The sequence below is a fragment of the Schistocerca cancellata genome, chromosome 2 (genome assembly GCF_023864275.1).
Source record: "Schistocerca cancellata isolate TAMUIC-IGC-003103 chromosome 2, iqSchCanc2.1, whole genome shotgun sequence".
NCBI classification, from domain to species: Eukaryota; Metazoa; Arthropoda; class Insecta; order Orthoptera; family Acrididae; genus Schistocerca; species Schistocerca cancellata.
In genome coordinates this window covers 256,477,757-256,494,812 of record NC_064627.1, presented here as the reverse complement: position 1 = coordinate 256,494,812, position 17,056 = coordinate 256,477,757, and the positions used below count along the sequence as shown (strand labels likewise).

The 17,056-nt window shown below is 41.5% G+C and overlaps 1 protein-coding gene across 1 annotated transcript in view; it reads left to right on the top strand.

Moving 5' to 3' along the window:
* LOC126153021 (adhesion G-protein coupled receptor D1-like) overlaps positions 1-17,056 on the top strand; it is a 47,784-nt gene that overhangs the window by 22,124 nt on the left and 8,604 nt on the right. Inside the window, exon 3 of the mRNA XM_049916042.1 lies at positions 8,602-8,742. Within this exon, the coding sequence (XP_049771999.1) occupies positions 8,602-8,742 (141 nt within the window). The remainder of the gene's footprint in view (positions 1-8,601; positions 8,743-17,056) is intronic.

The following is a 17,056-nucleotide window of genomic DNA, read 5'->3' as shown; positions in this document are numbered from 1 at the left end:
AAAAGCTGACAAAGGAAATTCTTTAATCATAATGCATGAAAGAGAATATGTAGAGAAAACCTTGCAATTTTTCCATACCAACAATATTACTGAAATAAAGACAGATCCTACAGTAAAATTCCAAACTAAACTCCGAAAGCTACTACAAAACTGTAACTTTTTACTGAACAAATATGAAATACGTAACTGCATAACAATGAATCCCTCGGCACCAAAACTGCGTGCACAGCCAAAGGTTCATAAAGAAAATTGTCCCATTCGCCTGATTGTTAACTCAAGAAACAGCCCTGCATACTTCATAAGCCGTAAATTAAAAGACCTCATTACCAAATACTATACATTTGAAAATAACTACACCATACATAACACACATGAACTCATAAGCTTAATTAAAGACATCCACATCCCACCAACAGCTAAATTAGCATCACTAGACATAGTCAACCTGTACACGAACATCCCTGTAAAAGAGACTATTAACATTATAAGAAACAATCTGCTTAAATATAAGAAAATTAGTGTTGCAGAGATCTGTGAACTCATAGAAATACTTTCACTTATTCTAGAGCATAATTACTTTAGCTTCAACAACAAACTGTACCAACAACATGATGGTTTGGCAATGGGAAGTAGCCTAGCTGGGATATTGGCTGACATCTACATCAACCATATAGAACAAAAATTGTTTTCTGCCAACTAGCACATGTCAAACAAAATAATATACTACAGAAGATATGTTGATGATACAATACTGCTTTTTGATGGTACAAGCAATGAAATAGATACATTAGCAGCAGATCTTAGCAAAATGCACAAAAATATTAAATTCACAGTTGAACATGAAACTAATAAAAGCATTAACTTTCTTGACCTGAAAATTTGCAATAGTAACAATAAACATCAATTCAGTATTTACAGAAAACCTACCACCACAGATGTCAGTATTAGCAACTCATCTTGCCACCCCCGCCAACAAAAAATGGCATATTTCAGAACGATGCTACACCGAATTAAAAAAGTACCAATGAGTGACACAGACCAACAAAATGAAATCAATATAATTAAAACAGTTGCTCATAATAATGAATATAAACCCACAATAATAGAAAAACTCCACAACAAAATGCAGACAAAACCCACAGATCCACTTCACAGCAGTCACTTCAAGCCAAATCAGTGTGCCACTGAAGCCAAACCTAAATATGCTACTCTCCCATACATAGGCCCACTTTCATACCAAATAGCAAACTTATTTAAAAAGAAGAAAAATATCAGAATCAGCTTTTCCACAAATAATAAATTACAACAAAAAGTAATCCATGATGTATACACCTCCAAGAGTCCCTACCGTAAATCAGGAATATACAAACTCAAATGTGATACATGCCCAAAATTCTACATTGGACAGACAGGCAGAAGTTTTGAAATTAGATACAAGGAACATATTGACGCTCTAAGACTTGGTAACTTGAACAAATCAGCATTTGCAGCCCATATTGCTGAAGAAAACCATTCAGTGGGAAGCATTGAGGACAACTTAAAGATTTTGCATCTAACAGAAAAAGGAGCCACTATGAATATATTAGAAGAATTAGAAATACACACACACAAAAACAGCAACCCAGACTATATCCTTAATGAACAAACAGAGTTGGCTAACACCCCTTTCCTGAAAAATTTCCAAAAATTACTTTCCAGCCTCCAAAGCAAATAATATTAATACACCTATCTGCAGATCAAGTAGAAAATTTATATGTTACTATAATTCTCATGCTGCCAAATGTAATAAAATAATATACTATTTTACCTATACAGTTCTACATATATATAAAAAACTTTATAATTAAATTAGCAATAACAGATATATATTTAAAAAAAAATAATTTCAATCTCTCTGTACTAATGTAATAGACATTACAGTTTTGTAAAAGAATTTATGATCCAGTTTTGTAAAAGAATATATGATCCTTTCCAAACATAGGACATCATTGTCAAATGTTACGATATATCATAGCATCTGTGACACCCATATGTTTGTAAACTCTTTGTATGTACCAAAACATGTGGTGCGTGGTTGGAATGATCTCAGCGACAAATCTAAAGTGTACAGTGAGAACTATTACGTGTGCAACAACGAGGATGCAGTGGAAATGCATTTACATCGATTGGATGAACGTTATGGAAACAATCACTCGAAACCGACGTTTCACGTAAGTCACATACAACGAAAATCTGCAACGCAACCATCTGTGTGTGGCGTGTTTGTAATTATGTTTTATTTATATTTTAGGACAATTAATCTATAAAAACACACCAAATGTCAGAAAGAAAGCGTGTAAACCGTCTGATGATGAATCGCAACGATTCGAAACCGGTAACGGTTTCCTTTGAATAAAGGAACTCAAAGTAAATTTGTGGCTGGTTGCTGTCATTACACTATCAAAAGAGAATCAATTCCTGATTAACATTCGTTATAGAATAAAACCTTCCCTTACTTGTTATTAAGTCTTTCATCTACAATGGTGCTTTGCTGCAGAGACTTAGCAGTGTCGTACAACGTATAACCGTCAAATTGTCTGTCCAGTGAAAATGATGGATATAAAACATCCCTGGACGTTAAACCATTCATTTAGAATGGATTTTCCTTTTTGGTTTCTCTCTATCTTACTGCATCAAGTGGAATATTCACGGTATTGTGTATTTGTATTCTACTGATTGTTGGCAGTGGTTTACTCGTTTATTCATTGCTTGTTTCACTTGGGACGATGTAAGGGGTCTGCTCGTTTTCCTGACTGCTATCAGTCTCTGAATCTCTACTATCTTCTTGATCAAAGAGAGCTTCATCTTCAAGCTACTCAGTAATAGTTGATTCAAAATTCCGATAACTTGTGCTAACTTCTGATTACGTTCTTCCGCCTATTACAGATAGTAAGGCTTGGTTTTAAATGGCTCTGAGCATTATGCGACTTAACTTCTGAGGTCATCAGTCGCCTACAACTTAGAACTAATTAAACCTAACTAACCTAAGGACATCACACACATCCACGCCCGAGGCAGGATTCCAACCTGCGACCGTAGCGGTCGCTCGGCTCCAGACTGTAGCGCCTAGAACCGCACGGCCACTCCGGCCGGCAGATATTAATGTATCTATGTTTTAAGTAAGGAATAAAATCATCGTACGTCCGTACATCTCGGGGAAGCAATTTTGGTAGGAGACCACACCTTCACTGTTCCACCAGGTGGATAACATTATCTGAGCGCAGCTCTTTGTACGGGAAGTTGCTGCTTTGTTTGGGCTCAACCATTCCTTTCTTGTCCGTACGTTAGCTTAAAGTTACCATTGATTGTCACCAGCAACGGTACAGGACAGGAATGATCGGTGTTGTTCCAGAGACAATTGATGACGAGCAAGCAGAGATCCACGTATGACCACTGGGAGAGTTTTGTGATTTGGGCTTAGGACATGAGGAGCCCATACACATGCAAATGTCGCACGATGGTGGAATGATCACAGTTCACCACATTTGCAGTTCTCGGGCACATTTACGTGGATCATTGTGGATTAATGCGTTTAAACGATCTTCATCAAACCCCGAAGGTGTTCATGAACGTGGAGAATCACCAATGTCAAATCGACTCACCGTAAAAGGAGCAACCGTTTTCTTGCCTTTCTCTGCCCAATGGCATTATCACACAATTTCGCAGAACGTTGGTGATATTTTTTATCGCCTTTCTTACATAGAGGTTCAACTACAACATATTTCAGATGCTCTGGAAATCTTCCAGTGATAAATGACTCGTTACGTAAATAGCTTGATATTTAACTAAACTCAAAAGCACACCCTTTAATTAATTCGTGTGCCTTCTCATAATTTTGTTTAGTCTTTTGTGTCAAATTGACATTGTAAACAGAAATAGATCCCAGTTCTCGGAAAGTGATTTCACCTCTCGCACGCACACTGACAGGCAGTTTGGTCAAAAATGACGTACGGCGAGCACATTGGCAGTGTGCCACTGCTGTACCTAAACAACTTTCTGTGACCAGAGTCGAGTGGAAGTATGGGAGTTCAGTTAGGTAGCATGAGTCTTGCGACGGTTCTGGCAAAGAGAAGAATTAATCTATAATTTTATGTTTCGACATTAGGAATTTCCTCTCGGATGAATAATTTCAATAATGTTTGTTAGCATATGTATAGAAATTAATGATTACAATCGATTACCTTGGAGGTGCTTTATCTGAGTTCACAGGGTCTTCAGTCTCTTTGTAATACAGAATTATTTTAAACGTAGTTTAAGAAGACGTAATGCTTTACGGATAGAGGTACCAAGTCAAGGACTGGAGTTTTTTTTTTTCGTTGGTGTACGTTGTTATTGCAGTTGCATTACTGCCATGTGTTTAGTAAATGACTATAGAGTCTTTCAAATGAAATGTTATGCATATTTGTGCCATTACTGAAAGTAAACTGTTTATGTAATTCCGAATCTAATGTGGTGATTTGCGAACGCTTCGTCGAGTTATTTGTTTCACTGGCTTATCTGTAACAAGTTCTGAAGAAGTGTAATCTCGACGAAAGAAGGATAATTTTCAGACTGTGTGTTGTTAATTTCAAGACGGTCTCCGAATAAATTTAATTTGTCTGTTTGTGATAAAATGGGTTCTGTTTCAGCGTCATCAATCGACCTTTATTTTCTTTCTATTAGACAACAGGAAAAAGATCTTCACTACTCGTATACATGTAAATTCGAGTTTTTAAGAATGCATTTACAAATCTGAACTTACAGATAATGTTTTGCGTACGTACTTTGTTTCCACATGCAGTACTTTTCCTGTTTTTCTACATTTTGCATTAAAGTTGTTTTCCTTTCACCGTCTGTCGTCAGAAGCCATATAGTCCTTAAAGTATAAAAGTTACTGATCTAGAACTTTTAGGACTGAGAATATCGAAGTAACGCCCAGCATTAATTAATTCTATGTGAATAGGTTGGTGTTGCTAAAAGTTTTTTGAGGCCAGAGAACAGATTTCCGTTGCAGAAAACTATGTATTCGTTTATTATTTCGTTTCCTTCGATTGTGACTTTCTGTATTTTATAGCTTTCTTCAGTTATTAGTTTTTAGGGTTGCTCGAGAGTTTTAAAGCCAGTGTTCATGGATATTCAGCAAATGTGGAATGACAGCTGTTACTTTCTAAGGCTCTTCTGCGTGAATGGTATTAAAGTTCTACTTGTTTATTCAGTATAAACTGATTTGCATTTCTGGCACGTCAGTTGTTAAGTACCATATGTGTTGTTTTTGTCTGTATTTGTATTGATTGCCCTCTGTGTTAGCTGTTCTGTAGGCTATTTTAGTCTTTGTTTCTTGTGCACGTTGCCTACCCTTTGAGCTACTTTGTTGCTGTAAGTGAGAGTGCATCATCTGCATGTTTTCGTGGGTATTTAATGATCATGTGTGCATGTGTGTTAGTGATGAACTATTTGTTTTTGTCTGGTATGTGCCCTAGATAATCAAATTAATAGCTATAGAAATGGAAGTGGAAAAAAATGGATATGACACAAGCATTGTAGAGAAACTGAATTACAAAACTAAAACAAAAATAAAGAGGGCAATTATCACACAAAAACAAGCAGTTCGTTCGCCAAGTATTTTTGTACTTACTCCTTTCATACAGCAGCTGCAGTATTTCTTCTGTTACCCAAAATTTCTTTGCAGTTAACTCCTTTGTACGTATTTTTCTTTCCAATAGCTGTGATTGCAGTTTTTTGACATGTCCATTCCTCTTCCACTGAACTAACTACCGAACTATTATCCATCGCGGTATGTATAACCACAGAGAACCTAGGCGCATTTATTCATTTCTTAGTACATCCGTAACTCCCTTCTTTTCGAACTGATTCTGCCTGACAAGTCTCTTAAACTTCAGCCTACTCTTCATCACTTCTACATTGTGATCTGAGTCTACACCTGCTCTGGGAACGCCTTACAGCCCAATATCTGACTTAGGAATCTCTACCTGACCACGATGTAATCTAAATGATATCTTCCTGTATCTCCAGGCTTTTGCCAATACACCTCCTCCTCCAGTGAGTCTTGAACGGAGTATTCTCTATTACTAGCTGGAATTTCTGTTTCTCCTATCTCATTCCTAGTACCAAGCCCACATTCTTCCGCAGTCCTTTCTTCTACTCCTACCCCTACAACTGCATTCCAGTCCCCCTTTACTAATGGATTTCCATCTCCCTTTACGTACTGAATTATCTGTTCAATATCCTCATATAATTTTTTCTATTTCTTCATTTTCTACTTGTGACGTCGGAATGTTCACCGAACTATCGCGGTCGGCGTTGTTTACTGTCGATTTCGATGAGGAGAACCCTGTAAGTGAACTGTTCACAGTAATTCACTCTCTAGCTTATTTTCCTGTTCGTAACGAATCCTACTCTCGTTATACCATTTTCTGCTGCTGTTGTTATTAGCCTGTATCCATCACACCAGAAGTTAGTAGTGGAAAATAATAAGGGTGAAGTGTACATGGGTGCAGAAGAGGGGATGGGACGGGGCAACGCCAATCGATAGTCATTTGTGTGGAAAAATTTTCTAGAACCGGTTCCGCTTGTACTTTTTGGGTTAGCATGCGCCAGCTAATGACATTCAGTGTCTAATACATTTTTCGCTGTTACGGGTATTTCTGGCGGATGGGGCATTGGCATGTCCCATCGCCTTAAGCGACCCGTGTTGAATACGTACTGTTAGTGTCGACACTGGCAAGGGTAATACACTATTGGCCATTAAAATTGCTACACCAAGATGAAATGCAGATGATAAACGGGTATTCATTGGAAAAATATATTATACTAGAACTGACATGAGATTACATTTTCACGCAATTTGCGTGTATAGATCCTGAGAAATCAGTACCCAGAACAACCACCTCTGGTCGTAATAACGGCCGTGATACGCCTGGGCATTGAGTCAAACAGAGCTTGGATGGTATGCACAGGTACAGCTGCCCATGCAGCTTCAACACGATACCACAGTTCATCGAGAGTAGTGAGTGGCGTATTCTGAAGGGCTAGTTGCTCGGCCACCATTGACCAGACGTTTTCAATTGGTGACAGATCAGGAGAATGTGCAGGCCAGGGCAGCAGTCGAACATTTTCCGTATCCAGAAAGCCCCGTACAGGACCTGCAACATGCCGTCGAGCATTATCCTGCTGAGATGTAGGGTTTCGCAGGGATCGAATTAACTATAGAGCCACGGGTCGTAACACATCTGAAATGTAACGTCCACTGTTCAAAGTGCCGTCAATGCGAACAAGAGGTGACCGAGACATGTAACCAATGGCACCCCATACCATCACGCCGGGTGATACGCCAGTATGGCGATGACGAATACACACTTCCAATGTGCGTTCACTGCGATGTCGCCAAACACGGATGCGACTATCAAGATGCTGTAGTACACCATCGCAAGGGCTCCTGTCTGTGATGCAGCGTCAAGGGTAACCGCGGCCATGGTCTCCGAGCGGATATTCCATGCTGCTGCAAACGTCGTCGAACTGTTCGTGCAGATGGTTGTTGTCTTGCAAACGTCCCCATCTGTTGACTCAGGGATCGAGACGTAGCTGCACGATCCGTTACAGCCATGCGGATAAGATGCCTGTCATCTCGACTGCTAGTGATCCGTTGTGATCCAGCAAGGCGTTCCGTATTACCCTCCTGAACCCACCGATTCCATATTCTGCTAACAGTCATTGGATATCGACCAACTCGAGCAGCAATGTCGCAATACGATAAACCGCAATCGCGATAGGTTACAATCCGACCTTTATCAAATTCTGAAACTTCATGTTACGCATTTCTCCTCCTTACACGAGGCATCACAACAACGTTTCACCAGACAACGCCGGTCAACTGATGTTTGTGTATGAGAAATCGGTTGGAAACTTTCCTCATGTCAGCACGTTGTAGGTGTCACCAACGGCGCCAACCTTGTGTGAATGCTCTGAAAACCTAATCGTTTGCATATCACAGCATCTCCTTCCTGTCGAATAACATTTCGCGTCTGTAGCACGTCATCTTCGTGGTGCAGCAACTTTAATGGCTAGTAGTGTAATTTATTGGTCGACCTTACTGTGTTTATCATCAGATTCGTGGATGTGAACAAACCGTAACTTCTGTGGAATAATCAAATTTTGATTTGTGAATGAAAAGGATGTAGTTGAGTGTTTTGTTGTTGATATTTTGATCCTACCTGGTAATTATGCTTTGCTGCAGAGAATTGTTTTCATGAATAGTTGCCATTTTCGCGTGGTATTTATTTATAGAAAAGCCACGGGCAGTAGTAGGCAAACGGTTTCCTCATATGCTAGGCGTTTATAAGTTGCCTCCTTTCGGAACATCCGACTGCCCACAAATTGAATCAAGTGTAGTATTTCAAGAAAGGTAGGGGCGTCTCAACGATCATCACCACGCCGTTTGTCCAGGCACATTGAGTGTTCACAGGAGTACTGGAGCAGTGCTGCTGCTGCAGCTGTTGTTGCAGCGGCGCACGGGCAGCGCGCTGGCTGGGATGGTGACGTGACGCGGCTGCTCTCTTGCTGCAGACACGGGCCGTCGCAGCTGCGGCGGCGCGCCCTCACCGCGGTGATGCTGTTCTTCCTGCTGGGCCTGCCATGGCTGCTGGGGCCGCCGGCCAGGGTGCCGGAACTCGCCTACCTCTTCTGCATCGTCGCCACACCGCAGGGGTAACTGCCATCTCCACTTTCTCCTATACTTCATTGACCTTACAGCTGGTTTTATTGTCCATTGTTCTTTAAGAGCGCTGCTACAATTCAGGGTGAAAGGGTACCAGCTAAGAGTAAAGTTATAAAACTACCGTAGGCTACCGCAAACTACCATAAGTAAGTGGTGACCACAGTAGTTTTCCTAGTAGTTAACGTCGTACCCGCGTTGCCCATACGTTAGGTGTGTTGCATACCTATGGGCGTCACCTCACCAGGATCGCTCTACGTAGGCATCCAAGTGTCTTACTACACTCCGTGAATTCATTGTCCCAGGAAGGGGAAACTTTATTGACACATTCCTGGGGTCAGATACATCACATGATCACACTGACAGAACCACAGGCACATAGACACAGGCAACAGAGCATGCACAATGTCGGCACTAGTACAGTGTATATCCACCTTTCGCAGCAATGCAGGCTGCTATTCTCCCATGGAGACGATCGTAGAGATGCTGGATGTAGTCCTGTGGAACGGCTTGCCATGCCATTTCCACCTGGCGCCTCAGTTGGACCAGCGTTCGTGCTGGACGTGCAGGCCGCGTGAGACGACGCTTCATCCAGTCCCAAACATGCTCAATGGGGGACAGATCCGGAGATCTTGCTGGCCAGGGTAGTTGACTTACACCTTCTAGAGCACGTTGGGTGGCACGGGATACATGCGGACGTGCATTGTCCTGTTGGAACAGCAAGTTCCCTTGCCGGTCTAGGAATGGTAGAACGATGGGTTCGATGACGGTTTGGATGTACCGTGCACTATTCAGTGTCCCCTCGACGATCACCAGTGGTGTACGGCCAGTGTAGGAGATCGCTCCCCACACCATGATGCCGGGTGTTGGCCCTGTGTGCCTCGGTCGTATGCAGTCCTGATTGTGGCGCTCACCTGCACGGCGCCAAACACGCATACGACCATCATTGGCACCAAGGCAGAAGCGACTCTCATCGCTGAAGACGACACGTCTCCATTCGTCCCTCCATTCACGCCTGTCGCGACACCACTGGAGGCGGGCTGCACGATGTTGGGGCGTGAGCGGAAGACGGCCTAACGGTGTGCGGGACCGTAGCCCAGCTTCATGGAGACGGTTGCGAATGGTCCTCGCCGATACCCCAGGAGCAACAGTGTCCCTAATTTGCTGGGAAGTGGCGGTGCGGTCCCCTACGGCACTGCGTAGGATCCTACGGTCTTGGCGTGCATCCGTGCGTCGCTGCGGTCCGGTCCCAGGTCGACGGGCACGTGCACCTTCCGCCGACCACTGGCGACAACATCGATGTACTGTGGAGACCTCACGCCCCACGTGTTGAGCAATTCGGCGGTACGTCCACCCGGCCTCCCGCATGCCCACTATACGCCCTCGCTCAAAGTCCGTCAACTGCACATACGGTTCACATCCACGCCGTCGCTACCAGTGTTAAAGACTGCGATGGAGCTCCGTATGCCACGGCAAACTGGCTGACACTGACGGCGGCGGTGCACAAATGCTGCGCAGCTAGCGCCATTCGACGGCCAACACCGCGGTTCCTGGTGTGTCCGCTGTGCCGTGCGTGTGATCATTGCTTGTACAGCCCTCTCGCAGTGTCCGGAGCAAGTATGGTGGGTCTGACACACCAGTGTCAATGTGTTCTTTTTTCCATTTCCAGGAGTGTATATACCCGTAAAAAAGGGGAGAGGTGAACCGTCCAGAAACTGTGTGAGTATATCTCAAATCGCTGTTGCTGTTTTTGTTGTGGTCTTCAGTCCTGAGACTGGTTTGATGCAGCTCTCCATGCTACTCTATCCTGTGCAAACTGCTTCATCTCCCAGTACCTACTGCAGCTTACAGCCTTCTGAATATGCGTAGTGTATTCATCTCTTGGTCTCCCTCTACTATTTTTACCCTCCACGCTGCCCTCCAATACTAAATTGGTGATCCCTTGATGCCTCAGAACATGTCCTACCAACCGATCCCTTCTTATAGTCAAGTTGTGCCACAAACTTCTCTTCTCCCCAATCCTATTCAATACCTCCTCATTAGTTATGTGATCTACCCATCTAATCTTCAGCATTCTTCTGTAGCAACACATTTCGAAAGCTTCTATTCTCTTCTTGTCCAAACTATTTATCGTCCATGTTTCACTTCCATACATGGCTACACTCCATACAAATACTTTCAGAAACGGCTTCCTGACACTTAAATCTATACTCGATGTCAACAAATTCCTCTTCTTCAGAAACGCTTTCCTTGCCACTGCCAGTTTACATTATAGGCACTGAAAGCTAAAGACGGAGATAAGTTCAGCCGAAATTGTTGCGTAGGACCTAAGGGTATTCAGAAAGGATAGGCTAAATACAGTTAGCGATGGCGTGTTTGTTGCTGTTAGAAAGTCATCTTGTAGCGAAATTGAAGTAGAGTGTCTTGTGAATTAGTATAAATTATGTGTCCCTTTGGAAGTCAGATCTGAAAACTGGCGAGATCTGGAGATATTGAAAAAGAGTCTCTGATCGTTCTTTCCACCAACCTGTCGTCTTCTAAAGTTGTGTCCCCAGCGCAGAAGACAGCTCGTCGGTCGTCGGCGGAGGCCGCTACGCTGTCAATTCGAACCTGTGATTGTGCTTTTTGCGGGATGCCACTTGCCCAACTTAGCCTCTGTATCTACAGAGGGCAAGATCTGTAGTACTGACAATGATGGTAGGTGACACTTCTCATTAATGTATTCTGTTTGGTTATTATACAAATATTCACACATTTACACTGTCCTTTGCAACACTCGACATAGGTTTCTTAATTTTATGGTAACTTTTCCATCCAAAAATGCAGTCTTTCACACATTACTATTCAGTCTGCACATCGCAGAAATTATAACGGAAATAAAATTTCACACGAAGGATTAAAACCCAGGGTGAAAAGAAATCAGTGACAAGATCCGCTGATGGCTTTACTATCCTCTGTGAGATTGAAGATCTGTTGAATGGGATGAAAAGTCTAAAGATTAGAGTATATGGATTGAGGGTGAACCGTAGGAAAACGAAAGTAATAAGAACTAGCTGAAATGAGATTACCGGAAAACTTACATAAAAAGATTTACTGCTACCTTGGGAAGTAAAATAAGTTACGACGAACGAAGCAACGAGTTCTTTCAGAGCAAATTATCACAGGCAAAGGGGCATTGCTGGCTTTAACAAAACTACTCTTGTCAAACATAGGCCTTAATTTGAGAAAGAAAATTCCGGAAATGAACGCTTGGAGGACAGCACTGTACTTTTTTTTGGACCCCTCTGTTTATAAAGACATCGTGGAAATCTTCCAGGGTACTAGACGGAGCTTTAGGATGCAAAAACTGTAGGGAAACACAGCAATTGTAATTCCTCCAACAAATAAATGAGGAGATTGTGTGCAAGTGCTAATACGTGATGGAGAAGGCATGAAGGAAGATTCGCAGCGGAACGCTTGAAACCATTCAGAAGACTGACGACGGATGAAAAAAAGGACAGTTTTTTGCTACATTGTAGGAACTACTGCAACCAACCACAAGAATTTTAGAAATAATGTTACTGTCATTACAAAGTGTACGGGCCAAACTGGATAAAATAATATTTTTTATGCCAAAATGGTTACAGCTCGTCGTTCCCATACTGGGGAAGGCTGTGAATCTGTTGTCAGTGTTTTTCAGTTCTTGGTTGTCGAAATGTCTTACAGATTTTTTTCTGTCCTCTTAAATTAAGTCTCACAGTACATGTTTTGCAGTATCTATCACAGAAAAAATGTCAAAATGCGCTTCTAGAAACGAAGTATTTTGACCCATGCGTAAAATATTCGAAAAGCTTTCCGATGAATTAAATTCTGCAATACATTATTCCTGTTTTACTTTTGTTGATATTTATCTTATCATCTCTTTTCAGACACTATCCATTTCAATCTGATGATCTTCCGAGTCCTTTGCCATCTCTGGCAGAATTACAGTGTCGTCGGCGAACTGAGCTTTAATTCCTTTTCAGTTTTCTGCTTGGTTCTGCTTACCACTTGCCCGCTATACAAATGGAATAACATGGTGACAGGCTGCAGTACTGGCTCTCTTTTTTCGAAACTACTGCTTCCTTTTCATGTCCTTCGACTTTTATATCAGCAGCCTGGTTACTGTATAAGTTATAGATTACTTTTCACTCCTATTTTATCCCCTCTAATGTCAGAGTCTCAAAGAGTGTATCTCTGCTGACGTTGTCAAAAGCTTGCTCTACATTAAAAAATCGTATAAATATTTTTTTCTTTTAAGTCGTAGGGTCAGCATTGCGTCACATGTATCCCGGAACCGGTACTGATCCTCCCTCAAATCAAATTCTACCACTCTATCAATTCTACACTAAATGATTCGATTTAGTATCTTACAATCCCAAAGAAAGCAGGCGTTGACAGATGTGAAAATTACCGAACTATCAGTTTAATAAGTCATGGCTGCAAAATACTAACCCGAATTCTTTACAGACGAATGGAAAAACTGGTAGAAGACGACCTTGGGGAAGATCAGTTTGGATTCCGTAGAGATATGGAGACATGTGAGGCAATACTGACCCTACGACTTATTTTAGAAGCTAGATTAAGAAAAGGCAAAACTACATTTCTAGCATTTGTAGGCTTAGAGAAAGCTTTTGACAATGTTGAGTGGAATACTCTCTTTCAATTTCTGAAGTTGGCAGGAGTAAAATACAGGGAGCGAAAGGTTATTTACAATTTGTACAGAAACCAGATGGCAGCTATAAGAGTCGAGGGACATGAAAGGGAAGCAGTGGTTGGGAAGGGAGTGAGGCAGGGTTGTAGCCTCTCCCCGATGTTATTCAATCTGTATATTGAGCAACAGTAAAGGAAACAAGAGAAAAATTCGGAGTAGGTATTAAAATCCATGGAGAAGAAATAAAAACTTTAAGGTTCGCCGATGACATTGTAATTCTGTCAGAGACAGCAAAGGACTTGGAAGAGCAGTTGAACGGAATGGACATTGTCTTAAGAGGAGGATATAAGATGAACATCAACAAAAGCAAAACGAGGATAATGGAATGTAGTCGAATTAAGTCAGGTGATGCTGAGGGAATTAGATCAGGAAATGAGACACTTAAAGCAGTAAGGGAGTTTCGCTATTTGGGGAGCAAAATAACTGATGATGGCCAAACTAGAGAGGATATAAAATGTAGACGCAATGGCAAGGAAAGCGTTTCTGAAGAAGAAAAATTTGTTAAAATCGGGTATAGATTTAAGTGTCAGGAAGTCGTTTATGAAAGTATATGTATGGAGTGTAACCATGTATGGAAGTGAAACATGGACGATAACTAGTTTGGACAAGAAGAGAATAGAAGCTTTCGAAATGTGTTGCTACAGAAGAATGCTGAAGATTAGATGGGTAGATCACATAACTAGTGAGGAGGTACTGAACAGGGTTGGGGAGAAGAAGAGTTTGTGGCACAACTTGACTAGAAAAAGGGATCGGTTGGTAGGACATGTTCTGAGTGTTCTGAGGCATCAAGGGATCACAAATTTAGTATTGGAGGGCAGCGTGGAGGGTAAAAATTGTAGAGGGAGACCAAGAGATGAATACACTAAGCAGATTCAAAAGGATGTAGGTTGCAGTAGGTACTGTGAGATGAAGAAGCTTGCACAGGATAGAGTAGCGTGGAGAGCTGCGTCAAACCAGTCTCAGGACTGAAGACCACAACAACAACATCTTACAACCGCGATTTATTAAACTGATAGATCGATAACGTTCACACCTGTCCTCACCTACCTTGTTTGGAAATGAATTTCTTTAATTCTTTTTTAAATTGGATGTTATTTCGCTTCCCTCATACACCTTGCCTGCCAGGTGGAATAGATTTTTCGTGGTTGGCTCTCCCTAAGAGCTTAATAACTATGAAGTCATACATTCTACTCCAGGTGTCTTGCTCCAGTTTGGTCTTTTAGTGCTCCGTCTCGTTCTTCTCGCATAACTTCTGCCTCACCTTCATCTATTTCCTCTTCCGTTTTTTAATGTTTTTCTTTTTTCTGAAACAGTCTGAAAATCTTGTAAGGAAGTTGCAGCGGAGGTTGTGCTGATAAACGATTGTTAAGAGAAAAAATCTGTTCGTTGTGCCGTTTCTGATTTATTTAGAGTTGAAGTTGGCCAAGCAGATCGCGCATAAACTCAAGCACTTGCACGCGCTAAAATGCAGTGATGCACAGACATCTGTGGGTCCGTGAGTCACCATTTCTTGAAATGCTCGTTACTAGTCGGAATGTTCCTTTTCAGAAGTGATAAATTTAAGCTAGGTGACCAAAAGCTACGTTTGTTCCGTTTGAGGAAACTAACAAAGACCACGTTTGGCGTCATCATCTCTGGCACTGTGCGCGAATTTGCGCACACGATTACCCGATTGGCTCAATTCTATACTAAATAACTCGGAAATGACGTAACGTAACGAATTTTTTAACAATAATTTCTCAGTACAACGTTCTCTCCTATACCCTTACAGGCTTTTCCCCGTATACGAGCTGAATTTTTGAACAGTCTGTTTCACTATTTGTCCAACGTATATTTCGTTCAGATTCTTTGCGTCTGCGCACACTCTCCACCTCTCTAGCGTTTTTGCTGACTAGCACTTGTCTGCTTTCTCATGATCCGGCAAGTTTTATTTTATTCTTTAACTTTCTGGCTGGCTGCTCCACCTTAATTCACAGACGGTAAGGGGAGACGGAAGGCAATTTTTATCCCTATTCTGCCAATGCTATTTTACCTTTGAACAGGTACACTTTTCAAAAGAACTGTAAGTGATAAAACAATCAAATTCTTACTGCATATAAATAACACATATGCCTCAATTCACAAGTAAAATGAACATGATACCTCTCATGGTTTTAAAGAAAAAGAATTTTATTCTTTCAATGGTAAAATTTAACTTTTTTTGTACATTAATTATCGTAAAACAGTTTCTGATTGTTTGGTGGTTCTCAATTTAGTTGTAATAACTTATTACCATCTGCAGTACAAATTGACCAAATTTCACGTTTCAAACCCCTTAAATTTATCAAATAATGGTACCTGAAAGTAAAAAAAATGTAGTTTTGAGAAAAATCCATTTAAAGTTTAATATTGCAATTCTAGTTTACTTATTGATGAGAGTTACTTACCACTAGTATTTTCCTGCGCCATACTGAGCATCATCTGAACCATACTGATCTTCTTTTCTTCTCTTGGTCCCTCTTCTTTTCTGTCTGGCTTCTTTTGTGCATTTTAAATTAGCAATATTTGATTAGAGGATTCTCTCTTTATCTATTTGCGCCAACGATTTTGCTGCATTTCCACTAGGTTTTATGCCCAATAATTCCAAAACATCCAGTTTCCTAATTACACCATAATTGAAGCATAAAATAACATCATAAACACCAAATTTGAGGGTTGTAAGGTGAACAAATACAGTTTTCGGTAACCGGTTCCAAATGACAGAATTTACACATTCATTTAAATTTTGGGTTTTCCATGAACACATTTCTTCAACAAGGTATCTTTACAAAGGTCTCTAAATATGGGTTTAATTTAATTCATTACTGACGCATGTAAAGAATGTTTGTGGTCATATCTGGCACTTCTCCTGTACTTCCATCAAGTGTCGGGATTATTCGGGCAAAGGCCGTGCGTCAGGAAAACCATCATATCTCACGAAAAAATTGTAGTATTTATTTAAAACAAAATCTGTTTCACGCAGGAAAGACCAAGCATTTCAGATATGGTAAAATCTAAAAATCAAATTTTTTAAGCCCCTGAATTGTGTGTGTCATCTGCATGTGAATTTTGTTGACATCGTTCTGTGTGGCACCGTATTTCAACTGTCTGCATATTGTACTGTGTGAGGCAGAATTTGGGAATCAGCACAGCCTTTGCGCACGTCACCCCCTCACCGACACTCGCTGTGCACACAGTCACAAACGGTGCAGTATGGCACACTTACCAGACTCCCTGTGGTGGAGGGCCACAGAAAGAAAGGAAGTAGGACAGCCGTAAACTGATTTGGCCAGATTTATTAATGTGAATCGTTCTGTTGTTTCTCTGGCGTGGCGACGGTTTATAGAGACCAAAACTGTATCCCGAAGACCAGGGCAGGGGAGACCACGTGTGGTTTAGAGGACCGTTATTTGGCCGTAAGGGCACGACGTTACCGCCTTAGTACTGCACGGCAATGGGCATGTGAGCTCTCAGCGTCCACTGGACGTGCTGTAGTCTATGTCTGGTGCGTCTTCACAGAAGGGAATGGCTAGAGTGGAGTCATCAACATGCTACCT